Source organism: Nomascus leucogenys, chromosome 19 (genome assembly GCF_006542625.1).
Source record: "Nomascus leucogenys isolate Asia chromosome 19, Asia_NLE_v1, whole genome shotgun sequence".
NCBI classification, from domain to species: domain Eukaryota; kingdom Metazoa; phylum Chordata; class Mammalia; order Primates; family Hylobatidae; genus Nomascus; species Nomascus leucogenys.
The window spans coordinates 37,236,619-37,260,385 of NC_044399.1; the positions used below are offsets into that span (position 1 = coordinate 37,236,619).

The 23,767-nt window shown below is 44.1% G+C and overlaps 1 protein-coding gene across 1 annotated transcript in view; it reads left to right on the forward strand.

Annotated features, from left to right (window-relative positions):
* The first annotated feature begins 3,621 nt into the window (after positions 1-3,621).
* Positions 3,622-23,767, forward strand: part of NUFIP2 (nuclear FMR1 interacting protein 2) — a 38,839-nt gene continuing 18,693 nt past the window's right edge. The window contains exons 1-2 of the mRNA XM_003277069.4: positions 3,622-4,377; positions 11,092-12,813. Coding sequence (XP_003277117.2) covers positions 4,101-4,377; positions 11,092-12,813 — 1,999 coding nt within the window. The 5' untranslated portion in view covers positions 3,622-4,100. The remainder of the gene's footprint in view (positions 4,378-11,091; positions 12,814-23,767) is intronic.

Consider the following 23,767-nt stretch of genomic DNA (forward strand, 5'->3'; position numbering starts at 1 on the left):
AATTGAAGAAAAAAATTGACTTGTGAGATCTTTGGGGAAAAATAAAAAAATATAAAAATAGATTACTTTTAAAATTTCCACAAGGCCAGGTGCAGTGGCTCATGACTATAATCCCAGCTACTTGGGAGGCTGAGGCAGGAAAATCACTTGAACCTCAGAGGCAGAGGTTGCAGTGAGCCGAGGCTGCACCACTGGACTCCAGGCTGGGCGAGAGAACGTGACTGTGTCTCAAAAACAAAACAAAACAAAACAAAAAACCAAAAAACAAAACAAAAAAACCCCCCAAAATCATCCAGGCATGGTGCCATGTGCCTGTAGTCCCAGCTTGGGAGGCTGAGGTGGGAGGATCACCTGAGCTAGGAAGGTCAAGGCTGCAGCGAGCCGTGATGGCATCACTGCACTCCAGCTTAGGCAACACAGTGAGGCCCGTCTCAAAAAAGAGAAAAAACTGTATATGAAAAGTAATAACTACTACAGAACATTTGGAAAACAGAGAAAAGAAGAAAAAAGCACCTATAATTTCATCAGACTTATGCTATATTCCCTTCTTGTGTTTTCTTCGTTAATGCAGATTCCATTTTATAAAAACATGCTTGAAATAAGTAGACCCAGTTATTTTCTTTTCACAAAAGTTTAGTGTTAGGGCATTATTATTATTATTATTATTTTGAGACGGAGTCTCGCTCTGTCTCCAGGCTGGAGTGCAGTGGCGCAATCTCGGCTCACTGCAACCTCCGACGACTCCCTGGTTCAAGCGATTCTCCTGCCTCAGCCTCCCGAGTAGCTGGGATTACAGGCATGTGCCACCGTGCCCAGCTAATTTTTGCATTTTTAGTAGAGACGGGGTTTCACCATGTTAGCCAGGATGGTCTCGATCTCCTGACCTCGTGATCCGCCCTCCTTGGCCTCCCAAAGTGCTGGGATTACAGGAGTGTGCCACCATGCCCGGCCTAGCGTATTATTATAATGGAATATTTCACATTCATGGCAAATCCCAATTATATTTTATATAAAACAACTTCAGAAAAATCAAGAAGAAAAAAGGTCTATGTTTTACTGTTGTATTTCCATTCTTATTTTTAAAATTCTTGTTCTTCAAGATTATGATTCTAATGTATACAAGAATGTAATATTCTGCATTTTTTCTTACATTATATCATCAGCCTTTCTCCATACTACTGCATACTACTAAGGCAACATTCATAGTAACTAGAGCGTCTGAGAATAAGATTTGGTTTCTTAAACTCAGTCAGCACAACTGCAAGTGAAAAGCTAAGGCAGGCAAAAGTGTGATAAATCAGAAATACAGAATGAGTGGTTTTGGTTTGCCTGCAAGTATAATGTAGAAAACCTAGACAGGGAAGTCGGAACTCAGAAATTCAAGCCTTCCAACTAAATGTCTAAGTCAACAAAAAATACCGACACAATCCAAAATTGTATATATACTTTTCTTTCTTTCTTCTTCCTTTTTTTTTGAGACAGGGTCTTGCTCTGTTGCCCAGACTGGAGTACAGTGGCACAATCACAGCTCACTGCAGCCTCCACCTTGAGGGCTCAAGTGATCCTCCCATCTCAGCCTCCCAACTACAGGCACACACCACCATGCCAGGCTAATTTTTAAAAATTTTTGTAGAGAGAGAGTCTCTGTATGTTGCCCGGGCTGGTCTCTAACTGCTGGGTCAACTGATCTGCCTTGGTCTCCCAAAGCGTTGGGATTACAGGTGTGAGCCACCACACCTGACCTGTTTTTTCTTTAATAATTGGGAACGTGGCAGAATATTATCCAATGGTAAAGACTTATTGTGATATGATATTATTATTAGGGTTTTCATTCTCAAAATTGGGTAAATGTACCCCCAAAGAGGTTTTTCTTTAAAATTTAGCAAGGCTGGCTGGGCCTGGTGGCTCATGAATCCCAGCACTTTGGGAGGCTGAGGTGGGCAGATCACCTGAGGTCAGGAGTTCGAGACCAGCCTGGCCAACATGGAGAAACCCCATCTCTACTAAAAATACAAAATTAGCCTGGCACAGTGGCGCATGCCTGTAATCTCAGCTACCCAGGAGGCTGAGGCAGGAGAATCGCTTGAACCCGGGAGGCGGAGGTTGCGGTGAGCTGAGATCATGCCATTGCACTCCAGCCTGGGCAACAAGGACAAAATTCCGTCTCAAAAGAAAATAAAATAAAATTTAGCAAGGCAATACAAATTCTCACTATATAGAACATGCCAAAATTTGGTCATGGTTTTCAGGATTCGATGACATTTGTTGTTGGAAACCAGCTTTTATGTTTTAAATAAGCTTTTGCATTGACATTCATTAATTTCATAGCATAGACTTTTTGCTTTTAAGCTTCTTGTTCCTTTAATGTTGTCCTGTTGTAGGAATTCAAGCCACATTTTAAAAACTCAAAAACGTAACATACATTGAGGAAACAGTCCATATGTCCGTTGCTGAGTGAATGAACAAAATGTGGTATATACATATAATGGAATATTAGCCTTAAAAAAGAGGGAAATTCTGATGTATGCTACTCTGAAGACATTATGCAAAAAAGCTAGTCACAAAAAGACAAATACAGTACAATCCCACTTATATGAGGTACCTAGAATAGTCAAGTTCGTAGAGACAGAAAACAGAACAGTGGTTATCAAGGGATGGAAGGAGGAGGGAAAAGACATTTATTTTTATTGGGTATGAAGTTTCAGTTTGGAATGATGAAAAAGTTCTGGAGATAGACGATGGTCATGGTTCTACAACAATACGAATGTACCTAATGGACCTGAACCGTACACTTAATATTAAGATGGTAAATTTTATATTAGGAATATTTTATGATTAAAAAAATCCCCCAATCTATAACATACATTGGGAAAAGTGCATTTTACCTGTATATTCAGTTTAACAAATAATTACCAAGCAAATATATGTAAAATCACCACCTCGCCCCCAAGATGAAATATTATCAGAGTAACCTGTGTCCCTCCCCATCACAACCCTCTTCCTTCCTGAGTAACCACTATCATGGCTCTAACATTTGCTTTTGAAAATCATACTGTGATGCGGTAATGCAGGATAAATTAAATCTACACTACAAAACGCTACAGAATATTTCTTTTAATTGCAATTTTTCCGTAAGTGCCAAAAAAAAGCCCCACTTAATAACTTTTAAGTGCTCTTTCTCCCCTTCCTTTGCTCTTGAAACTTCTCATTCTAAAACCTATTTTGGTTCCACAGTTGACCTCACCTGCAGAGTTTAATTAAAAAAAAAACAAAAACAATAACAAAAAAAACCAAAAAAAACCCCTTCAGTGTAAATTTTCATTCCTCCCGCTCTCCCTTGCCTCCAACTACAAAGAAACAATGATTTAAACCCTTTGTGCCCTTTTAGAAAATTACACAGATACCCCATTGTGGAACCCTATAATCCCTTCGTGGAAAGGAAGAGATTAGCATATGAATACAAAGCAAAATGAATCCAGAATACAAAATGATCTACTGGATTGTGAAGCTCTTGTATGCTTAAAAATGTATTTATTTCCTCTTTTTATATTGCCCCTTCAGTGGTCTCGGGGTTAAGGGAATTGAGCTTCCCTTTCTGGTTACCCGGAAAAGGATTAAAAACAAAACAAAACAAAAAACAAAAAAACACCAGATTCTAAGAGGTGCAAAGCCAGCAGATGGCTCACAGCGCCAGTGGAATCGCCAGTGGAATCTGCTACCCTCGACACGAGCTTGCTTGCCGGCGAGGAGTGTAGAAAGTGCTGTTCACAGACTGCGTGGTGAAGGAGAGAAAGCGACAGAAAAGAGAGCCATAGTGCTGACGTTGAAGGCCCGGCCCTGTGAGGTTGCACAGGGTAAGTGGCGTTGGCCAGGCGGCAGCGGCGAAGGGGAAGGAAAGAGGATTTGAGCTGGGGGCGGGGCTTGCGGCACAGCGTGGCTCCTGATTGTTGAAGCGCGGCTGCCAATCTCGCAGAATCGCTCGGTTAACCAGTGCGCTGGCGAGACGCGCTCAGATATACTGAGTGAACCCTGAGAAGCAGTCTCAGATCCTGACGGTGCAGCAGCCCGCAGCCTCAGCCAGGGAGTCCCAGCCGCTTTCAATGGAGGAGAAGCCCGGCCAGCCACAGCCTCAGCACCATCACAGCCACCACCATCCGCACCATCACCCTCAGCAGCAGCAGCAGCAGCCGCACCACCACCACCATTATTATTTCTACAACCACAGCCACAACCACCACCACCACCATCACCACCAGCAGCCTCACCAATACCTGCAGCATGGAGCCGAGGGCAGCCCCAAGGCCCAGCCAAAGCCGCTGAAACATGAGCAGAAACACACCCTCCAGCAGCACCAGGAAACGCCGAAGAAGAAAACAGGTCTGGGAGGGAGGACGGGTGGGGGAAGGGGGTTGGGGGTGGAGGACAGGGGAGATGGGGGTGGGGGATGGATCCGAAAAGCGCGGACGAGTTCGGGGTGTGTGTGTGTGTCCCCTCCGGCTCTGGGGATGCCCCTTTCATTCTAGAGCTCCGGCTGAGCAATGGGGTTTGCAGCGCCCTCTCCTTCCCTCCAGCATGGGAGAGGCCCAGCCAGGCCAGCGTGACCTTCCTGGCCCCGGCCCCGGCTGAAGGGAGACCCGCTGGGTCGGCCTTGCAAGTCCAACCTCATTATTCTTTTCCCATTCACCTCCCTTCGTCCCTGGAGTTACCTCAATTTGGGGGCCGTGAGATGGGGTAAACCTACCCCCCAAAAAAATCCCTCGAGGTGTAACTCAGGAAGGCCTAGCGAATCCCGACTCGGATGGTGTCGCGAGACCCTTTTGCAGGCGTCGAGGAGTGGGTAGGTAGGCTGAGTTGAGGAAGTGCCCCTCACCCGCCACCCCAAGCCCACCTGTGGCCTTGGGGCTCCCCGTCTCCGGGGGGGGGCTATTGGGACCCCTCATTTCATGGGTCATTTCCACCACTAAACGCCCTTTTTGGGCGCCAGACCCCGCAGTCTTGTCCCGCGGCTCCTCCCGAGAGCCGGCACCCCGCGCCCGCTCCCCCCAGAGCCGGCGCGGCTGGAATGTTCTCTCCTCCTCGCGGGGCCGCTTCCTGTCCGCCATGTTGGAAGCCGATTCCTGTCACTGACTCCGGCCCACTGAGGAGCGGAGGGGGAAGGGTGTCGAGGGCCACACGGGGCGGCGGAGCCGGGTGACCCGGGATCACCACCGGCCGCAGCCTCGCCCCCTGCACTGCGGGGGCGCCGGCGCCCCCCGCTCCGCGGCCGCCCCTCCCCCCGTCGCCGGCCGGGGTTGTGTAACCCGGTGGCGGCGCGCGGCCCCGGGCGGGTCCCTGGGGTGAGGGGCGGGGGTGGTTGGGGTGGGGGAGGGAAGCGGCCACGAGGGGAGCGGCCTGCGCAGGGCCCCGCGCGCCAGCGGCCGCGTTTCCCGCTCCCGGGTGCGGCGGGAGGCGCGGGCAGTCGGGGCGGGGAGCCGGCCTCGAAGCGGAGCTGAGGGGAAGGAGGCCGCGGGCGGCGGCCCTGGCTCTCCTAGGGGCAGGAGGCCTGGGGGGGGCGGCGGGGGGATTCATTTTGGGTAGAGGCGGTGCCTGAGGCCGGGTGGGGTACCCAGCGGGAACCCAGCTCCCCGGTCACGAGTTTCTCTGCCACAGGAACCTCTTCTCCTGCCAGGTTCGCTCACGACTCCGCCTCTGAGGCTTTCACTTGGGCCTTTTCCTCCTAGCAGCTCATTTTCTACAAAAAAAAAAAAAAATCCAAAAACCTTGTTCCATTCCCCTCCCCACCCAGCACTTACCTTCTGAGCTTGGGTAGTGTCTTTGAGGTGAGGGATTTTAAAAAATGTTAGGATGGGGAAGAGTGCGAGCTTTTTGACCCCTCTTTCTTGTCCTTAAGGGTAAACCCAAGTGGCTCATCCATGAGGTTAGATTACTACCATCTTGCCTCGGATGAGGCTTCTCTCCGTGTTGGAAAGGTGTTTTCCGTATTTTAAAATCGATATTGATCCCCAAACTAATCTTAACAAACGAGAAATTGAGGGTAAAAGTCATGTAAGAAGGTATTTCACGAGAAGTGAGTTTAAAAGTTTATAACACATGCAGATTTTAAAAAATAAGGGCTCTTTATAAATTGAAGAGAAATGAAGCGTAAGAAAGCGTATGTTAAACCCAGCGTATCGAATTTGATAGAAGGAATTGTTGAGAGCTGGAGAAAAACTAAGTGCTTTTTTATTGCAGATTGTAACTTGAGGAGTGAAATTAGAATGTCAGATTTTCCATCTTGGGACTTCGTAGGGACCCGATAGTATGCAATAGAAGTGAACACATACACGCGAGTTAGGTGTTTAATCCTAAAGATTTGGAACAGTTTAAAAACTGTTAGGGACTATATAACTAGATTTTTTAGCATTAGATCTTGTTCAAAAGATGAGAAAATACTACCATATTATGGCTGCATAAGGCAATATTACTGTTGAGATTGAAAAATTGTATCTCATCGGTCAGGTTAATATACTCTTGCCGGACTTCTCTCTACATAAAGAAGCAACCCCTGAACCATTCAAGGTGGTATTCCTCCAAATGTTTCTTATCTTGGAAGGGGTGAATAAAGAGGAGGAAACTGGAATTAGCAGTTTTGACAGAATGTAAACAATTTGGGGCGAATGTATGGTTTGGTCACAGTACTGTTGCTTTGACATGCATAATGCTAATAACCAAGAAAACATTACAATATTTTTGAAATTTATCTGTAACATGTTGAGGTAGGCTTTGGTAATCCATTACTCACAAACCTAAAGAGGAACAGTTTTGTTTTATCCAGAAGAGGGCGCAAGAGGCGGCCAAATGTGTTGAGTAATTTGTTTCTAATTGAAAAGCTAGATTTATCAGAACTCAAGTTTCACTGAGTCTTTTGGAAGTAGGGTTAGTATAAGCAGCCCTAAATAATAAAAGTGCTAGGAGTCCTTTAATTTCTTAAATTTATTCTATAATGTTTACATTTTTCTTAAGTATCTACTATTTAAAAAGAAAATTTCTTTCCGGCATACTTCATACATATCAACAAGGTGGTTATGAGAAAAACTTAATGTAGTTAAACGAGATTTTCTTTTTTTTTTTGTTATTAAAACTTGCGGGTGGGAGCACAGTGGCTTCTAAGCCGGTTTTGCATTGTTTGGTGATTTCCAATATCTGAGTCACTACATACTAGTAATCTTAGGAAGAATTATTCTAGTTAGCTTTGGTTCAGCTCAGTTTGGAGATTGGATTTTTTGCTGTTTCAGATTGCTCATCTTTAATTGAAATCTGAAAAGTTGTGACTAATGGGCCCAAGGATATAAACCTTTGTTTAACCTGTTAGCATGTTAAATGATATAGGTAGGTCTTGTATTCCCTCCAGAGTTAGGTAAGGAGATAAAGTTACATCTGTTAAAAATGATGAGAGCCTTTATTTAGGAACTTCATGCTTTTCTTTCTTTTTTTCTTTTTCTTTTTTTTTTGAGACAGTCTCACTCTGGCCCAGGCTGGAGTGCAGTGGCATGATCTCGGCTCACTGCAACCTCTGTCTCCTGGGTTCAAGCGACTCTCCTGTCTCAGCCTCCCGAGTAGCTGGGATTACAGCCATACGCTACCACGCCCAGCTAATTTTTTTTTTTTTTTTTTTTTTTTTTTTTTTTTTAGTAGAGATAGGACTTCACCATGTTTGCCAGACTGGTCTCAAACTCCTGACCTCAAGTGATCCACTTGCCTGGGATCCTAAAGTGCTGGGATTACAGATGTGAGCCACTGCATCTGGCATTTTTCTGAGGAAAAAAGCTTTTAGAAAACATCCTAAGCAATCATCTCTTTCTTCCTGTTTCATAGTTAAAACTGTGCCACCAAAAATTTGATTTGATTGGCTATCATAGCTTTTCCAGCAGCCAAAAAATTTTTAAAAATGTAACCCTGTGGAATCTAAGAACTCTTAAGAGTTCTAAGAAATTGAAGAGGCTGGTGTGGTGGCTCTCACCTGTAATCCCAGCACTTTGGGAGGCCCAGGCGGGCGGATCACTTGAGGTCAGGAGTTCAAAACCAGCCAGGCCAACATGGTGAAACTGGGCATTGTGGTGCATGCCTGTAATCCCAGCTACTCAGGAGGCTGAGTCAGGAGAATCTGGGAGGCGGAGGTTGTGGTGAGCTGGGATCACATCATTGCACTTCAGCCTGGGCCACAGAGCGAGAGAGTGTCTCAAAAAAAAAAAAAAAAAAAAAAAAACTCTTACAAGATGTATTCTCTCATGGTACAAGTTTTGTGCCAGTCTGTTTTAGGAATGATTATGCCTTGAGTATGTTTTCTTGGGTTACTTTAATACAGTAGAAGAAAATGCCTTTATTTGTTCAGTTTTAGTATTTGTACCTTTTTTTCTAATGTAGAATGAATAAGTCCTGTTGTGAATCTAATAGACTTCTACATTAATTTATTTTGGAACAATGGTTCTCAGACTTATAAAAATAGTATTCCTATTAGACTCCTCATTTCTGCTGCCTTAAATGTGTGTGGAGTGTCCTTCTATTGTGTATCTCTCTTTTTTCTTTGCTTTTTTTTTTTTGAAGCGGAATTTTGCTTTTGTTGCCCAGGTTGGGGTGCAATGGCCCAATCTGGGGTCACTGCAACCTCCGCCTCCCGGATTCAAGCCATTCTCTTGCCTCAGCCTTCCAAGTAACTGGGATTACGGCGTGCACCACCATGCCTGGCCAATTTTGTATGTTTAGTAGAGACGGGGTTTCACCATGTTGGTCAGGCTGGTCCCGAACTCCTGACCTCAAATGATCCACCCACCTTGGCCTCCCAAAGTGCTGGGATTATAGGCGTTAGCCACTGCACCCGGCCTGTATATCTGTTTCTAATGACTTGACCTCAAGATGCTTTTGTGAACATTTCATAAAAAGGTAGATAACTAATAGCACCATTTTGTTACAGTGGAAAACTATTTGAATCACCTATAATAGAATTGACTTTTTATGGTGGTTGAAGGTTTTTTTTTTTTTCTTTTTTCTTGAAAGAGGGTCTCACTTTGTCACCCAGGCTAGAAGGCAGTTGTGGCATCTCAGTGCATGTTCACTGCAGCCTCGATCTCCTGGGTTCAAGCTGTTCTTCTCCCTCAGCACCCCCAGCTGGGAGTGTAGGCACATGCCCCACGCCCAGCTAATTTTTGTATTTGTAGTAGAGACAGGGTTTCTCCATGTTGCCCAGGCTGGTCTTGAACTCCAGCAGTCCGCCTGCCTTGGCCTCCCAAAGTGCTATGTTTACAGACATGATCCACTGGCAGTTGAAGATACTTATTTTATTTTATTTTTTTTATTTTTTTGAGATGGAGTCTCGCTCTGTCACCCAGGCTGGAGTGCAGTGGCGCAATCTCGGCTCACTGCAAGCTCCGCCTCCCGGGTTCACGCCTTTCTCCTGCCTCAGCCTCCCGAGTAGCTGGGACTACAGGTGCCCGCCACCAGACAGGCTAATTTTTTGTATTTTTAGTAGAGATGGGGTTTCACCATGTTAGCCAGGATGGTCTCATCTCCTGAGCTCGTGATCCGCCCGCCTCTGCCTCCCAAAGTGCTGGGATTACAGGCGTGAGCCACCGCGCCCAGCCTGGCAGTTGAAGATTTTTAATTAAACCTGAATACCATAACACTAAAAAATTGGATGCTTTTTATTGTAGTTTTGTTAGTAAATATTTTCTCATCGCATCTTTTGAGTCAAGGCAGTATTGCATAGCGGTAGGAAATCATGGATTGCAGATAGACTGGAGGTCAGATTTCCAGTTCTGTCACTTTGACTCTGGCAGTTTACTTCATCTCTCTTAAAGTCTGTTTGTCCGAATGTAAAATGAAGAAAATATGTTTTATAAAGGTTGGAAACATTGGTACATAGATATTTTGGTTTCACATATTAACAATATGATCCAATATCTGGGAAATGTCAAAATGAAATTTAAGAATACTTTAGAAAAAGTTCACAAGTGTTAGATATTTGTCTGATAGATGCATTGGAAACTGCTGATAGTGACTACCAGCTATTTATGGTTTTGTAGAAATGAAGTCTTTAATTTCCTTATAATACTGTTTCAATAAAACTTGATTTTTGCCCAGAGGGCATCTCTGCTCTGAATTGTAAAGAAAATTTTAGGCCGGGTGCGTGGCTCGTGCCTGTAGTCCCAGCACTTTGGGAGGCCGAGATGGGCGGTTCACGAGGTCAGGAGATTGAAACCATCCTGGCTAACATGGTGAAATCCTGTCTCTACTAAAAATACAAAAAAGAATTAGCCTAGCATGGTGGCGGGCGCCTGTAGTCCCAGCTACTCTGGAGGCTGAGGCGGGAGAATGGCGTGAACCCGGGAGGCGGAGCTTGCAGTGAGCAGAGATAGCGCCACTGCACTCCAGCCTGGGCGACAGAGCAAGACTCCGTCTCAGAAAAAGAAAATTTTGGCCGGGCGCGGTGGCTCACGCTTGTAATCCCAGCACTTTGGGAGGCCGAGGCGGGCGGAACACGAGGTCAGGAGATCGAGACCATGGTGAAACCCCGTCTCTACTAAAAAATACAAAAAATTAGCCGGGCGTGGTGGCGGGCGCCTGTAGTCCCAGCTACTACAGGCTGAGGCAGGAGAATGGCGTGAACCCGGGAGGCGGAGCTTGCAGTGAGCCGAGATTGAGCCACTGCACTCCAGCCTGGGCAACAAAGCGATACTCCGTCTCAAAAAAAAAAAAAAAAAAAAGAAAATTTTATAACAGCCTTGTGATAGTGATGGGTAGATTGATTCTGTTAGATGAGAGGTATTTGGCTTACCGCTTAAGAGGTCTTGTTTTCTCTGGCCTCAGACTTCGGTTTGAATCTTGGCTGAGTTCTACCTCTTGCTTTACTTAGCAGTAGATTGCATTTCCTAGTCTGAAAATGGGGCTGACAGGTGTCTTCTCATAGAGATGTTAAATAATATAAAGCTACAGCTCATAGCATAGTGTCTAGCATACAGTAAATAAACAGTTCTTAAATGTTAGGTATTAGTGTAATTTACATGTTGTGATTTTTTTTTTTTTTTTTAATAAACCCTTTTTTTTCCCCTCCCCTAGGCTATGGTGAACTAAACGGTAATGCTGGAGAAAGAGAAATATCTTTAAAGAATCTGAGTTCTGATGAAGCCACCAACCCTATTTCCAGGGTCCTCAATGGCAACCAGCAAGTTGTAGACACTAGCCTGAAGCAGACTGTAAAGGCCAACACCTTTGGGAAAGCAGGAATTAAAACCAAGAATTTCGTTCAGAAAAACAGTATGGACAAAAAGAATGGGAAGTCTTATGAAAATAAATCTGGAGAGAATCAGTCTGTAGATAAGTCTGATACTATACCAATTCCAAATGGTGTGGTAACGAATAATTCTGGTTATATTACTAATGGTTATATGGGTAAAGGAGCAGATAATGATGGTAGTGGATCTGAGAGCGGATATACAACTCCTAAAAAAAGGAAAGCTAGGCGCAATAGTGCCAAGGGTTGTGAAAACCTTAATATAGTGCAGGACAAAATAATGCAACAAGAGACCAGTGTCCCAACCTTAAAACAGGGACTTGAAACTTTCAAGCCTGACTATAGTGAACAAAAGGGAAATCGAGTAGATGGTTCGAAGCCCATTTGGAAGTATGAAACTGGGCCTGGAGGAACAAGTCGAGGAAAACCTGCTGTGGGTGATATGCTTCGGAAAAGCTCAGATAGTAAACCTGGTGTGAGCAGCAAAAAGTTTGATGATCGGCCCAAAGGAAAGCATGCTTCAGCTGTTGCCTCCAAAGAGGACTCGTGGACCCTATTTAAACCACCCCCAGTTTTTCCAGTGGACAATAGCAGTGCTAAAATAGTTCCTAAAATAAGTTATGCAAGCAAAGTTAAGGAAAACCTCAACAAAACTATACAGAACTCTTCTGTGTCACCAACTTCTTCATCATCATCATCATCTACTGGGGAAACTCAAACCCAATCATCAAGTCGCTTATCCCAGGTCCCTATGTCAGCGCTGAAATCTGTTACTTCTGCCAACTTTTCTAATGGGCCTGTTTTAGCAGGGACTGATGCAAATGTTTATCCTCCAGGGGGTCAGCCACTGCTAACTACTGCTGCTAATACTCTAACACCCATCTCTTCTGGAACAGATTCAGTTCTCCAGGACATGAGTCTAACTTCAGCAGCTGTTGAACAAATTAAGACTAGCCTTTTTATCTATCCTTCAAATATGCAAACTATGCTGTTGAGCACAGCACAAGTGGATCTGCCCTCTCAGACAGATCAGCAAAACCTGGGGGATATCTTCCAGAATCAGTGGGGTTTATCATTTATAAATGAGCCCAGTGCTGGCCCTGAGACTGTTATTGGGAAGTCATCAGAGCATAAAGTGATGGAGGTGACATTTCAAGGAGAATATCCTGCCGCTTTGGTCTCACAGGGTGCTGAAATAATTCCCTCAGGAACTGAGCATCCTGTGTTTCCCAAGGCTTACGAGCTGGAGAAACGGACTAGTCCTCAAGTTCTGGGTAGCATTCTAAAATCTGGGACTACTAGTGAGAGTGGAGCCTTATCCTTGGAACCCAGTCATATAGGTGACCTGCAGAAAGCAGACACCAGTAGTCAAGGTGCTTTAGTGTTTCTCTCAAAGGACTACGAGATAGAAAGTCAAAATCCTCTGGCCTCTCCTACGAACACTTTGTTAGGCTCTGCCAAAGAACAGAGATACCAGAGAGGCCTAGAAAGGAATGATAGCTGGGGTTCTTTTGACCTGAGGGCTGCTATTGTATATCACACTAAAGGTAACTCATTTGTTTCCTATACAAAGATTTTTATTGGCCAATTTAGTATATTGTTTATATTAAGAGAATTTTAAGAGAATTAGTTGTTCATCTTAAGAGTATTTTAAGAGAATGACAATGTGGATAAGCAGCTGGCGTCAAACTAATTCAGGGTCCTTGGAACTAGTATGATTAAAATTTAGAAGAAATGTTCACTTTTCCAACTTAAAAGGATTTTTAAAAATACAAACATAATTGACCTACCTGGTTCAAAGAATAGAAGTGAGGAGAACTTGCTTAAAGTTGTTGATGTTATATTTTCTCTTGACTGAGTGCTTGAAAAAAATTTTATTGAGCATATGTTCTCCTTCCGTGGCTTTTTTTGTCTTTGCCTTTTTGTTTTGTTTTGTGTTTTTTTCTTTGAGACGGAGTCTCACTCTCTTGCCAGGCTGGAGCGCAGTGGCGTAATCCTGGCTCACTGCAACCTCCGCCTCCCAGGTTCAAGTGATTCTCCTGCCTCAGCCTCCTTAGTAGCTGAGATTACAGGCAGGCACCACCACGCCTGGCTAATTTTTGTATTTTTAGTGGAGACGGGGTTTCACCATGTTGGCCAGGATGGTCTTGATCTCTTGACCTTGTGATCCACCTGCCTTGGCCTCCCAAAGTGCTGGGATTACAGGTGTGAGCCACCACGCCCAGTTGTTTATTTGTTTTTGAGACAGAGTCTCACTCTGTCACCCAGGCTGGAGTGCAGTGGTGCGATCTCGGCTCACTGCAACCTCCGCCTCCTGGGTTCAAGTGATTCTCCTGCCTCAGCCTCCCGAGTAGCTGGGATTACAGCCACGTGCCACCACGCCCAGCTAAGTTTTGTATTTTTAGTAGAGACGGGTTTCACCGTGTTGGCCAGGCTGATCTCAAACTTCTGACCTCGTGATCCGCCCACCTCTGCTTCCCAAAGTGCTGTGATTACAGGTGTGAGCCACTGCGCCCAGCCTCTCCTTCGCTTTTTATATCATATGCGTCTTTATTAGTGAGCTCATTTAATAGTTCTAATTTGATTAAAATGAGTAGAAGCACTGTTTTTGAAGAGGAGTCTGATAAGTCTTAGAAGGAGTAGTGGATGCCAATTTGTATCTGGAAAATAAGTTAGACAAATTACAGTGTCAAGTACGATTAGCATAGTTGAGACCAGGCTCTTGGGATTCTCCTTTTCATAGCCCTAAAGCCCAAGTTTAAAGGGAACCAGGTATCTTTCAAGTTTCATGCTAATAACTTTCTTTTCTTTTCTTCTTTTTTTTTTTTTTTGAGATGGAGTCTCACTCTTGTCACCCAGGCTGGAGTGCAGTGGCGCAATCTTGACTCACTGCGACCTCCACCTCCCAGGTTCAAGCGATTGTCCTGCCTCAGCCTCCCACATAGCTGGGATTACAGGTGCCCACCACCAGGCCTGGCTAATTTTTGTATTTTAGTAGAGATGAGGTTTCACCGTGTTGGCCAGGCTGGTCTCAAACTCCTGACCTCAAGTGATCCACCCACCTGGGTCTCCCAAAGTGCTGAGATTACAGGTGTGAGCCACCGTGCCAGGCCTCACGTTAATCACTTTCTTAGAATGTGGTTTGTGTCTTAAAGAAAAATTCGCTGTATGACATAACTGTAATCTAAATCCTTAGAGCAAATAATGAGGTTTAACGATGATGTTTATATCCTTTTGCTTTTGAGAACAGTGGATTTCAGTCTTCCCGTACTTTCCTACCTCTTCCTCCTTTCTCTAACAGAAATGCATACTCCATGCATGCATGTGCACGCTTAATACATAGTGCACATTCCCATTTTAACAATGGCTCATTTAGGCAGTGACTTGGAATTGCAGGGAAAGGGGACCATACCAGATTGTGGGAACTGGGTAATTACCATATTCTCTCTGGAAGAAATACTGCCTCAGGGATGAATAACAAAGTGATTTATGTGACTTTTAAGCAAATTTCCTAGTTTGCATACCTTTCCTTATCTGCAAGCTGGAAGACATTGAGTATAATAAATAGATGTCCTTTTAATATCATTTTACTTCCTTAAAAACGGAAGTAGTAGAATTACTTAATGGAAGTTTAAGAACAGGAATCCTCACAGATAACATTTACCTGATTTCACTTATTCTCCAGCTCTGCTCTTTGGAGGTAAATACAGGAGTTGGTTGTTTTTAGGAATGTTAGGGCAAAAAGATAAATGCTTTGTTTTTTAAGACGTGTATTATACATTAGTTAACCTCTGCCAGGAGAGTTGGGTTTTTTGGTATTGTTTTCTGTGCCGTCTGCCCTCTAGAGACTATTACTGGAAAATGTTTACCAAAGTATTTTGCACTGGTGATCATTGTGTGAGCCTGAGAGGATATCTGGTTGTGTTATGTTCTCTTACCACCTCCAAAATATTTTGGGAGGCCCAGTGTGGTGGGTCATGTCTGTAATCCCAGCACTTTGGGAGGCTGAAGTGGGAGGATCACTCGAGCTCAGGAGTTGAGACCAGCCTGGGCAACAATGTGTAGTCCCAGCTATTTGGGAGGCTTAGGAGGGAGGATCACTTGTCCCTGGGAGATCCAGGTCTGCAGTGAGCTATGTTTGCACCACTGCATTCAAGCCTGGGCAAAAGAGTGAGACCCTGTCTCAAAACAAAACAACAAAATGTGTGGGATATGTTCCAATAGGTAACTGGTTAATAGTTTTTATATATAATTTCTATTATGTGGAATTGCAGGCCATTTTTAAATGGGAATGTTAACTTGAATTTACTCTTTATGCATTTTCCCTATCCATGAGCTAACTGAATATGAAATCAGTGGTATTTAGATAAGCTGAATACCCCTATATGGGTGCAGTTATATTTAGTTTTGCTGGTACTAATGAAAAAATTTGCTTTAGGTAAAGTGTCATCTTGAGTTTTGTATTTGGACATGATTGGAAATTAGATTGGCATCAAAATTTTTACCCCTCTAGAACAATGAATAATACTCAGTTCAATTAGGTTCCAGAGTAGTAAGTTCTTTGAATTCCTGCCAAATGTTGATTGGTCCATTAGTGGTCCATTGGCCACTCATTTTTCTTTACTTGAATTAGATTTGAAGATCTTTTATAAGTGAAGGCTTTTTTTTTTTTTAAGTTAACTCTAAAAGAAGTAATAATCAGTTGGGCTACTGGAATATCCTTTAAGAACATCTGTATTATTTTCTTTGTGCTTTAGTGTAGTTTTCAAGTGTTCAGTAGTAATCTCTGAGTAGTTGAAGTTGGGCTTAGAATTTGGAAGTTCTCTGCATTTCTCCTGACTTCAAAAATAAGCCCTTCAGCAACTTAATTTGGAAATAGTGGGTAAGAGAGTGCGTTATGTCACTTCTTTAAGAATGGTGCGCTATTTATTTAATTTATGTAAAGAAAGATGTGTTTATTTTGTTTTTTGGTGTTTGTGGTTTTTTTTTTTTTTTTTTTTTTTTGAGATGGGGTCTTGCTGTGTCGCCCAGGCTGGAGTGCAGTGTCACAATCTCAGCTCACTGCAACCTCCGCCCCTTGGGTTCAAGCAATTCTCCTGCCTCAGCCTCCTGAGTAGCTGGGATTACAGGTGCACGCCACCACGCCTGGCTAATTTTGTATTTTTAGTAGAGACAGGGTTTTACCGTGTTGATCAGGCTGGTCTCCTGACCTTGTGAGCCCACCTGCCTTGGCCTCCCAAAGTGCTGGGATTACAGGTGTGAGCCACTGCACCCAACAAAGAAAGGTGTTTATTTGACTCAAGGTTTTGGCGGCTGGGAAGTCAAAGTGTATGGCGGCAGCTTCTGGCAAGGGCTTTTTTGTATACAGGAAGTTTTTAGATTAAGCAGTTACTTGGAACCTTAAGCGTACTATGGATTTTTAAAAATTTGAGTGTTAAGTACAATTGAGGGTATGAAGTAAAGATACAGTAGAGCATAAAAAGGGGATTTGTGCCGGGTGCGGTGACTCAAGCCTGTAATCCCAGCACTTTGGGAGGCTGAGGCAGGTGGATCACAAGGTCAGGAGATCGAGGCCATCCTGGCTAACACGGTGAAACCCGTCTCTACTAAAAATACAAAAAATTAGCCGGGATGGTAACGGGCGCCTGTAGTCCCAGCTACTCGGGAGGCTGAGGCAGGAGAAGGGCATGAACCCGGGAGGTGGAGGTTGCAGTGAGCTGAGATCGTGCCGCTGCACTCCAGCCTGGGCGACAGAGCAAGGCTCCGTCTCAAAAAAAAAAAAAAAAAAAAAAGAGGGGTGGGGGATTTGTGTGGATTCTAATTCTTGGGATTTTCCTTTTAGCTGTTTTTTAAAGAGACAGGATCTCATTGTCACCCAGGCTGGAGTGCAGTGGCACTATCATAGCTCATTGCAGCCTGGAACTGGGCTCAAGCTCTCCTCCTTCCTCAGCCTCCCGAGTAGCTAGTACTACAGGTGTATGAGGTGTATGCCACCATGCCTGGCCTCTTTTAGCTTATTATATATGTTATATGTTATGCCATTAACTTTTCTTTCTTTTTTTTTTTTTTTTTTTTTTTTTGAGACAGGGTGTTGCTGTGTTGTTGAGGCTGGAGTACAGTGGTGTGGTCATAGCTCACTGTAGCCTAGAGCTCCTGGGCTCAAGTGATCCTTCTGCCTCAGCCTCCTGAGTAGCTGGGACCGCAATGCCCAGCTAATTTTTTTATTTTTTTGAGATGGAGTCTCGCATTGTCGCCCTGGCTGGAGTGCAGTGGCGTGATCTCAGCTCACTGCAACCTCCGCCTCTCAGGTTCAAGCGATTTCTCCTGCCTCAGCCTCCCTAGTAGCTAGGATTACAGGCAAGAGCCATCGTGCCCAGCTGCCCAGCTAATTTTTGTATTTTTTATATATATATACACATATAGTGACGGTGTCTGTGTATTTTACCTAGGCTGGTCTTGAACTCCTGGCCTCAAGGGATCCTCCTGCCTCAGCCTCCCAAAGTGCTAGGATTACAGGTGTGGGCCACCATGCCTGTCCTAACTTTTCTTTTCTTTTTTTTTTTTTTCTTTTTTTTCGGAGACAGAGCCTCACTCTGTCACCCAGGATGGAGTACAATGGTGCGATCTTGGCTCGCTGCAACCTCTGCCTCCTGGGTTCAAGCGATTCTACCTCAGCCTCCCGAGTAACTGGGATTACAGGCATGTACCACCGTGCCCAGCTAATTTTTTTGTATTTTTAGTAGAGACGGGGTTTCGCCATGTTGGCCAGACTGGTCTTGAACTCTTGACCTCAAGTGCTCCGCTCACCTCCGTCTCGGAAAGTGCTGGGATTACAGGCATGAGCCACCACACCTGGCTGTGATGGCTCTTTTTTAAGAGACAGGGTCTCACCCTGTGACTCAGGCTGGAATGCAGTGGTACGATCCTAGCACGCTGCATCCTTGAACTCCTGGGCTTAAGGAATCCTCCCGCCTCAGCCTCCTGTGTAGCTGGGACCATAGGTTCGCGCAACCACCCATGTTGTCTGGGCTGGTCTGGAATTCCTGCCCTCAAGTGATCCTTCTGCTTCAGCCTCCTTAAGTACTGGGATTACAGGCATGAGCCACCATGCTTAGCTTGTGATGGCTCTTAGTGTACATACCTGGGGCATATAACTGTGCCTTCTTAAAAGTAGTTATCTCAGAATGCTTAGCAAGCCTTTCTTTGACTTGACTTTAAAAGCTTTGAACACTAGATCCTAACTCTTTGAAGTAAACTTTTGATTTTGAAATGGTTGAAAGTCATTTGAAGCCAAGTCGTTGGAAATAATAATTGATATGAGTTGTGTGTTTGGTCAAAGTGCCAATTTAAACTGGGTTGATCTGTCTTACATGGCTATTATGGCACTGAAGGATATGAAGCATTTGAAATGCTGACATTTTGGAATATTCATTTAAAAATAGGCTGGGGCCGGACATGGCTCACACTTGTAATCCCAGCACGTTGGGAAGCCGAGGTGGGTGGATCACCTGAGGTCAGGAGTTTGAGACCAGCCTGGCCAACATGGCGAAACCCCATCTCTATGAAAATACAAAAATTAGCCAGGCATAGTGGCACAGGCCTGTAGTCTCCGCTAATTGGGAAGCTGAGGTGGGAGAATCGCTTGAATCTGGGAGGTGGAAGTTGCAGTGGGCTGAGATCGCACCACTGCACTCTATCCAGCCTAGGAGACAGAGCAAGACTTCACCTCAAAAAATGAAAATAAAAATAGTCTGGGTACCGTGGCTCTCGCCTGTAATCCTAGCATTTTTGAAGTGAGGCAGAAAAATCACTTGAGCCCAGGAGTTTGAGATCAGCCTGGGCAACACAGCGAGTCCTGATTTCTACAAAAAAATTTTAAGCATTAGCTGGGCATGGTGGCATGTGGAGGCTGAGATGGAGGATATCTCCAAGCCCAAGAGGTCAAAGATGCAGTGAGCCATAATCATGCTGTTGCACTCAAGGTTGTGCAACAGAGTGAGACCCTGTCTCAAAAACATAAAGCAGTCGGTATTAAGCAATTGCTTACAGATCTGTGTTGAGGTAGATTAATATGGCACCAATTTGGGTAGACTGGAAGCCATTTTTCTGTTGACTAGAAGATCAGTTTCTTGGAATAGTGCAGGTAGAGGTATAATAAAGGTCTTCTGCTTTGTATTTTCAACCATGTAAATGATCTGAATTTTTAAAAATACTTTATTTTTTTAAAAAGCTTTTAGATTGGGAAAGGGCATAAGGGAACAGATAAGATTACATAACAAGATTTGGGAAACAGGATATGAAGAGACAAATTATGATTAATCCATAAAATTGACAGGGACTAGGTATACAGTTTGGACATTTGTTCGAAGAAGGATCTGAATATTAAATTTTCTCTTCTAAACACAATGTGAATAAGTATTTTCACATTTACTGCATTTTATTGCAATTGCTTCCTGAATGCCTATGGCATCACAGCTGTCTTTCTAATAATTTTATTAGTGTGCGCCTGCAAATTTGACAATTTTAAGATTTGCCTTGATTTTAGCCCTGGTTGGATTCCCTAGATTTGGAAAGGATACCTGTTTATGAGGATATAATAATGTGGGACATATAGGAATGAATGTAACAAATAATTCCTAATAGGGGATAAGGTCCCCATTCTCCCAGTGAGAGAACTCATACTGGCTGTTTAGCACCCATACTGATTGCTTGATGTTTCATGATGTCTGCTTTATGAATACAGTAATAATAAATTTACCTTGATACTGTTGAAAGATCACTTGTAAGGAATTTTTGGAAGTTAAAATTTAACTTCCAATTTCACTAGCTTAAGTCCTGAGTGTGAGGGAAATAACCATCTATGCTGTAAGAAGAGCAGACACTGTTACTATAATGATAGTAGCGAAACCAGAAATTGTTTATTACTATCATAGTAGTAGCAGTTTCATTCCAAGCAACTTTTACCCTTATAAAGTACATGGGGGGCCGGGCGTGGTGGCTCACGCCTGTAATCCCAGCACTTTGGGAGGCTGAGGCGGGCAGATCACAAGGTCAGGAGATCGAGACCATCCTGGCTAACATGGTGAAACCCCGTCTCTACTAAAAATACAAAAAATTAGCCGGGCGTGGTGGCGGGGGCCTGTAGTCCCAGCTACTCAGGAGGCTGAGGCAGGAGAATAGTGGGAACCAACCCGGGAGGTGGAGCTTGCAGTGATCCGAGATCGTGCCACTGCACTCTAGCCTGGGCGACAGAGCGAGACTCCATCTCAAAAAATAATAATAATAAAGTACATGGGATTAGAATAAGTAGAGCAGTAGAAAAGAGAAAAATAACAAAAACAACTTGAGTTCCAAGTTTCTATTTAGGAGTAGTCTGGATAATTCTTCTTATCCTGGTTTGTTGTAGCTTCAGAGAAGAGTTCATTAAGGGGTTTACTGAAAAGGTGGTGACTTCTAACTACCTTAATTCGGAATTACTTGCAAACATGCTGTATTTCTTTTTCTTTTCTTTTCCTTTCGCTTTCCCTTTTTGACAGAGTCACTCTTGTTGCCCAGGCTGGAGTCCAATGGCACGATCTCGACTCACTGCAACCTCTGCCTCCTGGGTTCAAGTGATCTCCTGCCTCAGCCTCCTGAGTAGCTGGGATTACAGGCTTGCATCACCACGCTCGGCTAGTTTTGTATTTTTAGTAGAGACTGAGGTTTCACCATGTTGGTCAGGCTGGTCTCAAACTCCTGACCTCAGGTGATCCACCTGCCTCGGCCTCCCAAAGTGCTGGGATTACAGCCGTAAGCCACCGCACCTGGCCTGAAAACATGCTATATTTCTCTGTGTGGGTATTGTCAAATTGAAAAAGGGTGGTAGAAATTTCTGACAAGCTTCTTTGTAAAAGAATAGGCAAGTATGGCAGACTGGTTAAGGAAAAGGAAATCAGAATAGCAAAACATGGTATAATAACCTGTAATCATCCAAAAAATGGGCAAATCTGAATTAGGAGGGGAAAAGCAGAATTTTAATTTACCATGTCACCATCCTTGCCGAATTTTACAGAATTTGATCCAAAATGGCTTAATAAGGGATTGGAAGGCATGATTAGTGATAAATTGATTTGGGGATTCTCAGTTGTGGGAGTCAGTCTGTTTGGCATTATGTTGGTTTATTATCTATCTCTGGTGGAGCCATTTAATTTAGATGTTAATTTTTGAAAGATGTTCTAGGTTCAGGCGCCGTGGCACATGCAAATCCCAGCATTTTAGGAGGCTGAGGTGGGCAGATCCCCTGAGGTCAGGAGTTCGAGACCAGCCTGGCCAGTGTGGTGAAACCTGGTCTCTACTAAAAATACAAAAATGAGCCAGGCATGGTGGCATGCGCCTGTAGTCCCAGCTACTCCGGAGGCTTAGGCAGGAGAATCTGTTGAACCTGGGAGGCGGAGGTTGCTGTGAACCGAGATTGTGCTGCTGCTCTCTAGTCTGGGCGTCAGAGCGAGACTGTCAAAAAACAAACAAACAAAATGTTCTGTTATCTGAGACAATAGTATTATTCATTTTTAAATGCAAAAAATAAGCTTCTAGTTAGTTTTAGCCCTTTTAGCTTCAGTCTTTTTCCTTGAGGGATTTAATAACTAAATGCTGTATCTGTTCAGTTTGACTATATGAAATTGCTATTTTTGTAGGTCAGAAGAAGTTGAGTGTGAGCAATGCCAAATGGGTCTGCCTAATACTGTTTACAGTTATATTATTACTTCCGGGCTGACTTATGAATAGTATTTGTTCACATCAGTATCTGCTTATTGCACCAAGCCCTGTGGGAAGCAGTAGTGATAAATAGATGAAAGGTGAGAGTTTGTGTCATTAAGAAACTTGGTCTAATAGTGAAACATATGGAAAGAAATGTATTACTATTGTTGGCTGGGCACAGTAGCTCACACCTGTAATCCCAGCACTTTGGGAGGCCAAGGTGGCAGATCACTTGAGGTCAGGAGTTAGGGACCACCCTGGCCAACATGGTGAAACCCCCATCTCTCCTAAAAAAAATATACAAAAATTAGCCGGGCATGATGGCGTGTGCCTGTAGTCTCAGTTACTCAGGAGACTAAGGCAGGAGAATCACTTGAACCTGGGAGGTGGAGGTTGCAGTGAGCCAAGATTGTGTCAAGTGTAATTGGAACCCCTAAGATGGGGGCAGGCTGAGGGAAGGGCAGTCAGGATTCCAAAAAGAAGTGGGCATTAGTCTGTTTAGTGTGCCCAGAGAGTAAGATTACTTTCGGTGGAGGGAAATAATAGTGTTTGAAGATTGCCAGCCATTCAGTTTGTTTAAAGGAAGGTGAATGGTACAAGTTTAAAGTCCATTAACTTAGTTATCTAATTAATCTGTTGATGTACTAGCTATTGTGTCAAGTGCTAGGAGACACAAATTTGGTTTCACAGTGCTAGTAGCTTTTGCTGTAAGCAGTGAGAATCCATTGAAAAGTTTTGAGCAATGTGGTCACTTTCAGATACATATTTGAGACGGAGTCTCACTCTGTCACCCAGGCTGGAGTGCAGTGGCGCGATCTTGGCTCACTGCAACCTCCGCCCCCTGGGTTCAAGCGATTCTCCTGCCTCAGCCTCCTGAGTAGCTGGGATTACAGGCGCGCACCACCACTTCTGGCTAATTTTTGTATTTTTAGTACAGACAGGGTTTCACCATGTTGGTCAGGCTGGCCTCGAACTCCCTGATGGCAAGTGATCTGCCCGCCTCGGCCTCCCAAAGTGCTGGGATTACAGATGTGAGCCACTGCACCCGGCTGTCAGATTTACATTTTTAAAGGAAAAGAATGGTTAGCCCGGTTGTAGAAGACAGAAAGTGAGGCCTGAGTAATGGCAAAGGAGGCCAGTTAAAAGGCAACTGCATAAACGTTCAAAAGATACTACTGCTTGAGCCAGGGCAATGACATTGGGCTAGAGAAAAAGAGATAGATAACTAGAAAGTTGCAAGTGTCTTACCTTTGGTTAAGATTTACCAGAGTTAAACATTGCCTCTGTAAATTCCTTAGTTTGAATTTCCTTGACTCTACCCACTCTTATATCCTACACCTTTACTATAACCCTCCTGGGGTCATTCTCTGTGTCTCAAATGTTGTTCCTTGAGTTCCCTTTTCATGTTACATCAATTTCCCTAGATAATCTCGTCCAGTTCTGTTACTATGTATACTAGGCTTAAGACTTCTTCAGAGGCCAGGCGTGGTGGCTCACGCCTGTAATCCCAACACTTTGGGAGGCCGAGTTAGGTGGATCACCTGAGGTCAGGAGTTCGAGACCAGCCTGGCCAGCATGGTGAAACCCTGTCTGTACCAAAAAAAATACAAAAAATTAGCCGGGTATGATGTCTCATGCCTATAATCCCAGCTACTTGGGAGGCTGAGGCAGGAGAATTGCCTGAACCCAGGAGGTGGAGGTTGCAGTGAGCCGAGATCGAGCACTCCAGCCTGGGTAACAAGAGTGAAACTCCTCAAAAAAACA